The 10,161-nt window shown below is 44.9% G+C and overlaps 1 protein-coding gene across 1 annotated transcript; it reads right to left on the bottom strand.

The window, feature by feature from the left end:
- Positions 1–1,872: 1,872 nt before the first annotated feature.
- FAM8A1 (family with sequence similarity 8 member A1) lies at positions 1,873–8,950 on the bottom strand. Its single transcript, XM_059179422.1, has 5 exons — positions 8,108–8,950; positions 6,807–6,927; positions 5,068–5,191; positions 4,191–4,330; positions 1,873–2,731 (listed from the first exon to the last, which is right to left on the bottom strand). The coding sequence occupies exons 1-5, from the start codon at positions 8,823–8,825 to the stop codon at positions 2,587–2,589; spliced, it is 1,248 nt and encodes a 415-aa protein (XP_059035405.1). The 5' UTR covers positions 8,826–8,950; the 3' UTR covers positions 1,873–2,586.
- Between the last annotated feature and the right edge of the window lie 1,211 nt (positions 8,951–10,161).

The raw sequence follows: 10,161 nt of genomic DNA, 5'->3' as shown, positions 1-10,161 counted from the left end.
TTCCCTAAACCCAGCATGGACTTAGTGCGTCAGACTTTTCTCAAGGTGCACCAGCCGTCCGGAGGCCTCGGTATGGAGATTTTCTAGATGCCCATGCTAACTGCCTGTTCTGCGGTTTTATTCAGGCCATATTCACTGCAAGTGGTCTTACTTGGCTTGACTTCTAATATTTGTTCCCTTATGACTTATCTTGTAAAAGTGATGAATAATGTTTGTACTATGAAAACAACTCTTTTTGCCTTTTTAGGCTAGAGTTTCAGCATGAGAATTATACTTGGACACAGAAAATCAGCATTTCTAGAAATGAAAAAAATAAAGTGTTTTTGAAAAGACGGAGGCTCAACCCCTCACAACCCTAAGAGAAAAAAAGTGACTCCCCCTTCTTCCCCACTGTTTTGTCATTTTCCCCCCAATGATTTGGAAATCAAAATCTCTTTTCCTGTGTGCCGAATTCAAAATACAAACACACTTCATTTTGTTAGAAAGGTAGAACAGCAGTAACAGAACTTGTATTTATTTTATCAGGGTATATAACTTGGATCCCAAGATGGATCTAAATGAACCTACATCCAGCTAGGATTCTAAATAACTCATATATAGCAAATGTGCAATATTGTAAGAATTAAACTGGGCTACTTGCTTTTGTTTGGCAATAGAAATAAAAATAGCCTAGATGGTGAACCTTCTAATTATCTGAGAGGAAATTCTACATTAAAGATCTATTCCAGAGCTACATGGCTGAAGGACACTTCAAGTTGAATTCTCCATCAGTGGCCAAGAGAGCGGTATCCACTGATGCTAACGTATACACTACTGAGTGAGTTTACGTAACTTTTCCTACTGTGTCTTTCTACTGTGAAGGGCCAAACACTTTAAACATCTTCTCAGGGGCTACAAATGAGTGATCTGTTGAGTACTTTGACACACTTAATAGGCTTTCTGTGATGTTGATTTAATAAAAAATTTTGAAAAACATGGTTTATGAAATTTTACAATAAAGATTAATAAGGGTGCTGTTCAGGTTTCTATAGACATCAAATGTGAATATTTTCAGTTTTAAAGTCAAAGAAAAAACCCACATGTCATGTGTTTGCTATTTGAGACCAAAAATAAAGTCCAGATTGATCTTTTAAGCAATCTAATTATGAAGTATCCAAGACAGGCTAGTGTTTTTGGGGAAAACAATGTCAGGATTGGAAAAAAATGCCAAAGAAATTTCTCCGATAAATCTCAACACTGTTAACTGGGCCATTTAACAAAAGCATGCACACACATTTAAAACACTAAGCTTTGCTTCAGTAGAAGAATAAATTAAAATGTAATACACAAAGCGTTACTTAACAATTCCCTCAAAACATCATCCCTGGCAGGCCCCCAAAACTTAGAAAAATGTATGGAAATGGTAAGTGTCTTTGTTGTAGAAAGAACAGTTCATAATGGGAAAACTGCTAATATTTCACAGGCTACTAGTATTTTATCATGAAATACTAAGATTAATATTTAACTCCTTGATGTTTCAAAAGTCATGGAACTATATAAAATATAATAAAAAGAAACTAGCTAGTATGTGACTACCTGGTGTAGAAATAGAAGGTACATTCAGGACACTGAACAGCACTAACACCTGCTTCATGCCACTCACATACTGGGAATATTGTTTTACAGTAAATATGCAACAATTTGATGAAGTCCTTCCCCCCACATACTTCTCGTTTGATTTAGGGCACTAAAAACACTTGCACATGAATTTCAACTTAAATTTACGGTGAAAATTTAGGTGACCCTCCCCTCCCCCTTTAAAAGCAATCACTAACTTACCTTTTCTTTAAAAATAATCAATGATTATTATTATTATTATTAATATTAATATTATTAATAATGATTATTATTATTAGAGCAGTAGGGCTGAATACTTTTCATCGTCATGCAAAACTTGCCCCAAACACGTGTTGAACAGGAACAGTACTTGTAAAGTGACATCATTCCCACAATACACTGTAGTCCAGATCTGCAAACTTCAGGTGCGGGAACTGCTAGGCCTGCCCCGTCCGCCCCTTTGTCTTGCAGCTAACTCACTTCCTCCTAGGCCGGGGGCCAAGTGCATTACCAGATTTGTGTCTCCACTCCGTCTCCCCAAAAGCAAACACAATTACCCCAAGAAGTGTTAACTAAAGATGAGTTAATGTGTTTACAAAACACAACTGGACTTTTTCCATCATTTTGGGATAAACCAAAATAAATTTTTGAAAGTTTCATCTGGCGATTTCACAGCTGAAAATGCTTTCAGCAAATTCTAAGCCTTAGATCTTAAGAAAGTATATATTGTCCATTGTTGATTATAAAACCACTTGCCGCCTTTTCGATCTGAAAATTTTTAACACTTGAATTTAACAGATTTTTCTTCTGGAAAAGTTCTTTGGCATTCAAGTAAAATCAATACTTTCAGAATAGTCACCTGCATCACACTGGAGCGACTGCTTTAATTTCTAAATCATCAATTAGTGTAACTCAGGGATACCGATGGCCTTGACACATAATTTAGTCTTGTTACTCCAGAGAGTATGGAATTCAGGGCTTTTGGAGGCATCATCTGACCCCATTTCTTTTTACCACAATGGTTCCTGCCACAATGTCATAGGCTGTTCGATTATGCTGAAAAAACAGCAGTGTGATGAAAGCAGGAAAAAAAGAAGCAATAGAAAAATTCTTGATCAAAGCTCGTATAGTAGACCTAAAAAATTAAGGTAAAAAATACCAGATAAATTACATACCAACCACTTAGAGGTTAATACTATCCTACACCAAGTTTAAAATATATATATTTAAAATATACATTCAAAGTATTGAGCGTTTTTACCTTAGATATCGGAGTTACTTTGAAATAATTGCATTATATTCTGATCAAACCACCTGGGCTCTAAAGACAACATCAACAGAAGAGTAAGACTAAGACTTCAGAACTTCCACATGAAGAGCACTGAGGAGTACTCTCAGAATGCGAACTAAAGGTTTAGAGTATTTTCTTGGATATTTGGCTAGAAGAATAGCTGTTCCCTTTACTTACCTTTTGAATATTCACTCGTGTGGGTTTAGTACCTTCTACACTCATGCCTCCTGCAGTCCCCTCTTCTACCTTCTGTGAGGCTCTGACAGCTTAAATTACTGTGTATTCTTTCTTTGGGGGATGCTGTGATTAAAGAAAGCTTTACAAAGCTTCCAAGTGTGGCTCAGAGTGGAGAATTCTCCTATCCGTGTTAGATTTCTGCCTCTCCGTGCACGGCAAGGCTATAGAGAAAGTGCGTGGCTGAGTGCGGCTCTGAACGCAGACTGGCTGCTGTCAGATCCATTTTCAACCACTCACTCGCGCTCCACATCTGTAAAAAGGGGATAACGCTACGGATGGTACCTGGCTTATTAATGCGTATTGTTTTAAACAAGGCCCGTTACGTAAGAGGTGCTCAATAAACAGCCATTACTGATTCTCATTAAAAGTAGCAACCAGGATTATAATAATCACAAAACTGCAAAATGGAGGCTTCCAGAGTCTCTCCTGTTCCTTTACATAACACCCCAGCTCTGAATCATTCTGGCAGCAATTCCAGCCTGTATCTTGTTTTTTGCTCAGCTGACTGCCACCTACTTAAGTCTCTACAACTCCCATGAGCACAATGTGTACCTCTCCCCACAGAGCCAGACGCCGCCAGCCAGCCCTGTGTCCTGCCAGCGGGACAAGCGCGCTCGTGTGGTTTGAGAGCCGGAGCTGGGTGTGTGCAGGCGTTTCCGCCCGAACCCTTGCTGCCCATTCACGATGGGATGACACGGATTACTACCACGTGGAAACTGGAGGCGCGAGGCAGATTAGTAACTGGCCCAACAGCCACTGATTTAGAGAAAAACCGAACTAGGTACGGAGCACTGATCAGACACCGCCACCACCCAAACCCCCTCGCAACTTTTATTCCATAAAATGATTATCTTGAAATTGTACACTGAAGAGGGGTCTACAATTCCACAACAGTTGAAAACCTCCACCTTTTCCGTTTTAAACTTAACACAGGTTAATACCATTACATGCCATGAGAAAAAAATACCAACATCTTATCAAATGGTATAACTTAGGACTAACATTGAATTCTACACTTAATTATTTTCGTATGTATGTAGGAAATTAAGCCAAGAAAAGAACTTACGTTGTAATGCTAACATTTGAGGAAGGAATCACTAAAACCCGACTCGGTGCAATAAGCACTGATGTGTCACATGTCACCACGCGAAGGCCGAGCAGGAACTTCCCTGGGGTAGCTCCACCTGCTCCCCAAATGCAAATTATCTAAGGAAAGAAGGAGAGTTTAAAGATTATTTATTTATTTGACAGAGGGAGAAGTCAGAAGTAGGCAGGGAGGCAGACGGGCGGTTGCGGGGGGGGAAGAAGGCTCCCCTATGAGCAGAGAGCCCAATGCAGGTGCGGGGCTTGATCCCAGGACCCTGGGATCATGACCTGAGCCTATGGCAGAGGCTTAACCCGCTGAGACCCCCAAGTACCCCGAGAGAAGGAGAGTTTAAAAATAATTTACTAGCTCAACTCTACCAATTTTAAAGATAAGTTTTTTTGCCATGTTATTCATGTTTTAAAATTTTAAGTTGAAAGAATCTCAGAATATTGGGAGGTCAACGCTGTAAGGCTTCTCCGCAAGTCTTTTATACCCTCAGTACCACAAGAGGTCTACTGTAAGATTTTTCTGTGACCCATTTTCTTTTTTTGTTTAGCAATTTGTTTCTATGGAAAATACATTTCAAGTTCCACAACCAACTTACAAGTATATTTTTGGACCACAAGGCTCAAATACGTTATAAAGAAATTGTCTCCACTCAAAAGTTCTGCTTTTTGACTTGAAGAATACTACGTTAAAGAACATGTGGAAAAAGTTAAAGAGATATTTGACAGAAACATGCATAATTATAAATTTCCATTACTTTTTATGTTGGGCTGATCATCTAAAATTAGATTGTTAAAAAATAAATAAAATAACTTGTTAAATGTGAATATTTGCTGAGTCAGTAGCTTACCTCATAGAAACAAACTAACAATCTGTATATAAGAGCCACAATCATCATTTTCTGCAAGTCTTCCATTGATGTGTCTTCATCTATTTCTTCTATTATATAATGCATAGCAAACTTAGAGATATCCCTACACAAAACAATAGTTTGGGGTTATAAAGAATTATTTACCAGAGCAATTTGCATTGGTATTTTTTCCAGCAGTGTCACAAACTAAAACTGAAATTCTAAATTAATCTTTAGGTTTCCACACATTTTAGCTTCACAGAACATTCATTAGCTTGTTCAACAAACAAGCAGCATCGAACTAGCCTCAGGGACTCAACCTGATCTCTGCTCTCACAGAGACTCTTACCTACCAGACAAAGCACAACAAAGTACCAATGAAGTGGGATGGGGGTGATGACGGAGAACCACAGGGTAGTAGGGAGACATGTTCCAGGTACATTTCACTTAGGGAGTGAAGGCTTCCCAGAAAGGATGTTTGAGTTTGAGCTGAGATCTTGCGTAGGAAGAGAAGTTAGCCAGACAGAAGAAGGGGGCTGGGGGAGTTTCAGGAGAGAGAGACTAGGGAGAGAGCACGCCTAGGAACAGAACAAGGCTGTGATGGAGGCTGTAAGCAGGACGGTGTGGCTCAAATATTAAGTACAGCAGGTCAGAAATAAGAGCATCTGTTAAGTGATAGGAAGACAAGCCTTTATCCTAATGGCAGTAAGAAATCGCTGAAGAGTTTTAAGGTGGGAGAGGGGCAGAATCCGAATTTATGATCTCCTTGGTTTTACTATCAGAGACTGGACTGAGATAGAGCAGGAGATGGCAGACCGAGATACCAGTCAGGAGGTTTTTGCTATGATCCAGATAAGAGATGACAACCACTGGACTGGGGAGAAGCAGTGACAATGAAACAGTACAGGGACAATGGTCTGAGCCAGAGGCTGCGGAATGGGAGCCTGAAAAGAAAGGAGCTGGTACCTGGTTGGCTGTGTGGGAGGTGGGAGAGCAGAGTCAGCGGAATCAAAGTAACACTCAGGTTCCTGGCAAGGACCCTGAAATTTCACCAAAGGGTTTGTATCTTGACACACTTACTACCTTTGGATTTGTAAGTTCCGGGCTTCACTTCTTGAAGTAAACCCAAACTTCAGTCTACAAAAAGGAAGTATGAAGCTCTGCATCTCATGTTGGTGATACAACTGAAGACTTCGTATGAAATGAGCTCAGCGCTTAGCATATATAGAAAGGGCTGAGCAAGTGGTCACTGTTCTGTAATTATTAATGTGAAAGGAGGATCATTCAAATAAACGGCTCACTTTGCAGTTCTCTTGGGACTTCCCCCGATATATAAGCTATCAGCTATCCCATTTGGAAAAGCCGTCTAACTGATTACCAACACTTCATCTACTCAAAGCTCTTTATGTTTTTGTTTTTACTCTGAATGGGATAGTAAGAGGGAAATTAATGCCTAGTCTAATAAAATGGTTGAATAAAAATCAAATGTTTACCCTCTTTTGATAAGTGAGATTCCCACAGATCTTTCAGAACTCATTGTTTTTTCTTTTTTGTACTTATTTCTTAAAAGCAAGAAAACAAATATGACCAAGCTCCTTAGAGGAGCTCCCTGTAGGAGAAATCATGACACTGGCACACTGACTGTCCACACAGTCACCTGCGGCCATGACCAGAACTACAGAAAACAAGACTTCTATGCAGTAGACATTAAAACCTTTCTGCAAATAACCTTAACTTACTTTATTCCACTGAGGTGCATAATGCTTAAGACAATGGTTGCTTTTATAAAGAAGAGAATAAAGAAATCCACCATCTCTGCCATAAATCTGTGGGCCAAGGATGGAATAACATACTCTCTGCCTGTAAATTAAAAAAAAAAAAAAAAAAAAGGAAAACTAATTATTTCACAAAGGCCTTAGAACCCAAGCTAGGTAATAAATGGAGAACACAAAGTCAAGGTATAACCAGCTAATAAAAAAGCAAGTTAAAACCTCACAACAGTTCATGGTATTGACTATCTCTATCAGTACCACATGCTATTTATTCCACTATTTACTGAACAGCTTAAAGTTTGCTTTCACCACCTTACGGTTTAAAAACGATTTCACAGATACTAAGTTATTTAAGGCACTCAATACATTTCACTAGGGACTCCAAAGCATACCCTGGTGATCACCAAGCCTGTGACACAAAATAAAACATTTTTTAGTAAGAACCCAGGTCAAGTATAGATAATTACAAAGTAAACGCCTGCGTTCCTCATACTACCCCCTCTTCATTAAGATTGTCTTGCTTCTCTGTGTAATAAATCCAATGATTATCAATCTGACACCGCAAGTTCTGAGTGGGATCAAATTCAGGAAAACTAGATCTTGTCTCCTATATGGCTGAACAAAGTAAACAGAAAGTCTAACTAATAAACTAAAAAGTGTAACTAGTGTTCCAATTCCCATACAGAAGTAAACAGACAATATTACAAAGAACATCAGGCAGGGCTCCAAGGTTCGTAACAACGTCTGCATTCATGTCAATCTCCGTTCATATCCGTCAGCTTCATTAATTCCCCTATCAAGGATACCGATACTACCATTTATCATCATAGACCGCATCATACATAATAAGTCCACGTCTGGATTATTCCCAGCACGACCCGCACCCCCGACCCCGACCCCGACCCCGCCCCTGCCCTCAGAGTGGGTTTGCCACCCGAGAACGAAGCTCTGAGCTCCGTCTCCACAGCACAGAGATCAAGCGGCCAGTCTCCTGAGCAAACATCTCCTTTCACGTGGAGACGACTAGTCCCAGGAATAAGGGAATCAGGTCGGAGGACCGGGTCTAAAGGAAAAGGAACCCGTACAGCCTCGCCGCACACTTCAGGAACTTCCAGCCTGGGCGAACGACCGCCGCGGAACGCCGAGAAACACAACCCGCGCGGCTGCAGCGGTTCCGGAAGTCGCAAGCGCGGCCGCTCTACCCCCCGCAGAGCGCCCCTAAGACCCTCCCGCTCCGCCCCGCCCCGCCTCTCCGTCGCGCTGCTCACCTGCCTGCCGCCCGGTCTCGCTCGGGCTTCGCGAAGGGGCGCCGGGTCCCACTCTGGTCACTGGGGCTGTCCGGACGGGTCCCTGCCCGTGCGGAGCCCGGGCTCCCAGGCCCGCGACCGGAGCAGCGGCGGTGATGCCGGTAGCCGCTCTCGGGTCAGGCCCGGCGGCCGCGGCGCTCAGGAAGTAGAAGGGGTTGTAATAGCCCAGCTGGAGGGGCGGCAGCGCCGCGGCCTGGGGGGCGGCGGCGCCACCGCCCGAGGGGTAGCTCGGCGGGGGCGGCTGGGGGCTGCAGTAGGCGGGGAAGGCGGCCAGGCCGCTGTGCCAGGTGAGGTAGCCGCAGTAGGACTGCCACAGCCACTCGTGCACCTGCCGGGAATACTCGCGGGCGCTCAGCCGCGCCGGCCTCTCTCGCGGCGCGGCGGCCTCGGGCGCCTCGCGGCCTGCCGGCTCCTGCAGCCCCGCGCGAGGGCCCGGGGCCGCCTCTCCGCACTTCCCGGGCTCGCGCAGCGGCTCCGACTCCTCGGTGGTGCCCGCGGCGGGCGCGAGGCCCGGGACGGGGGGCCTGCCCGGGGCCTGGGGTTCGGCCTGCGGCCCGTCCCGGGGCCGTGGGGCGGCGGCGGCAGGAGAGCCTCTCAGGGAAGGGACGGGCTCGGCGTCTCCTCCGCCGTCGTCCTGCCCAGGAGGGCGGCCTCGGGCTTCCTCCGGCCCCTCTGCCATCGTCGCCTCAGCAGCACCCTCGGCGGTCCTGTCACTGCGCCGTCTCCCTCCCCCACTAGCCCCTCCCCAACGGCCGGGTCGCCACCGCAGCAGCCGCAGGCGTCAACAATCCGCCACCGGAAGCGGAAACCCCGCCTCTCCTCGGCGTCGCAGGCCGCTGGGCGGAGCCGGGGAGGGAGGGCGTGGAGGAGGGGCAGCGTGCAGCGGCGCGGGCGTCCGGCGTCGGGCGTCTCAGCTGACCCGAGCTCGTGGCTCCTCGGGTGTTCGGACCAGGTTGCCCGCTCCCTCGCCAACTCTCACGGTCTTCACGAAGTCTAAGGCCCGTGGCTTCCCCACATCATCCCCTGGGAGGTGGGCTCAGGCTGTCCCAGGAGAAACTGCGGAGGGAGGAGGAGGATTTCCGAGGGAGGTCCGGGGTCCCGGTTTCGGTGACGAGCCGCGACCGCGGGTCTCCAGGCACGGGGCTTGTTGCTTACTCCGTCTGCGTTCTTTCTAGTAATCCGCCCTGGCCGTGTGGACGCAAGACGGTGACGCAAGACCTGTCCCCGGGGTTAAGGGTTAAGAAATCACCAAACTACAGGATGGCTCAGCTGCAGGGATTTTCAGTGCAAAGGACGGGAAGTGGGATTATAGGGATTATGTTGATTTAAGATCGAAACTCGTCCTTATGCCGGAGCTAACCTGTGTCGCTAAAATCTTACTTTCCACGGCTGTAGACTAGCAACACTGCCTTTCCTCAAGCCTTCGTCTCGGCCTTTAGTGTATCTATTCCTTTATACTCTGTTACGGCGAGACCCGTGCGTATCCCAGGGCTTTGGAGCCTTCTCTGAATACTGGGGCCCAGGCATGATTTCCCCTTCCTCTGAACTGTATATAGCACCTTATATTTTTATATTTTAATATACTTCCAAATGTCATGAAGTTGATTAAGTGATAAGAGTATGTTTTTGTATCGCGGTACCATTCTGAAGACCTTTAGGGGCTAAGTACTGTGGTCACACTTGTTGCTAGTGATGTCCAGAAACATTCTTGACTGCCCTGGGAACTAGAATAGTAAAAGGGTTGACTTTTGCCCTTAAAAGGTTCAGTAGCTCATATGATTAAAGGGAAGGACCTCTCATGAAACACTCGAAGACCTATTTAAGACAGTATAAGTATAAGAATCCAAAGTAAGGGAGGGATCATGGTGGTCTATAGCTTGCAAGGTTACTCTTAACATGTTTGGTTTTAAGAATTGTGAGGAAGTTGGAGCATTTACGCAAATAAGCATTCCTACTCTGGAGGGTTCTGGGACTGGGGGTGGCAGGAGAAGCAGGAAGACATGACGGTGATATGG

Source organism: Mustela lutreola, chromosome 6, assembly GCF_030435805.1.
Source record: "Mustela lutreola isolate mMusLut2 chromosome 6, mMusLut2.pri, whole genome shotgun sequence".
Lineage (NCBI taxonomy): Eukaryota > Metazoa > Chordata > Mammalia > Carnivora > Mustelidae > Mustela > Mustela lutreola.
This window is presented reverse-complemented; position numbering and strand designations above follow the sequence as displayed.

Bases quoted from the DNA above. Each gene is read 5' to 3' on its own strand.
- FAM8A1 (XM_059179422.1), bottom strand. From the start codon at position 8,825: ATGGCAGAGGGGCCGGAGGAAGCCCGAGGCCGCCCTCCTGGGCAGGAC. The intron at 6,928-8,107 runs GTGAGCAGCGCG...TTTAATTTACAG, and splicing joins CGAGACCGGGCGGCAGGCAG to GCAGAGAGTATGTTATTCCA. The intron at 4,331-5,067 runs GTAAGCTACTGA...TTCTTTCCTTAG, and splicing joins TGTTAGTTTGTTTCTATGAG to ATAATTTGCATTTGGGGAGC.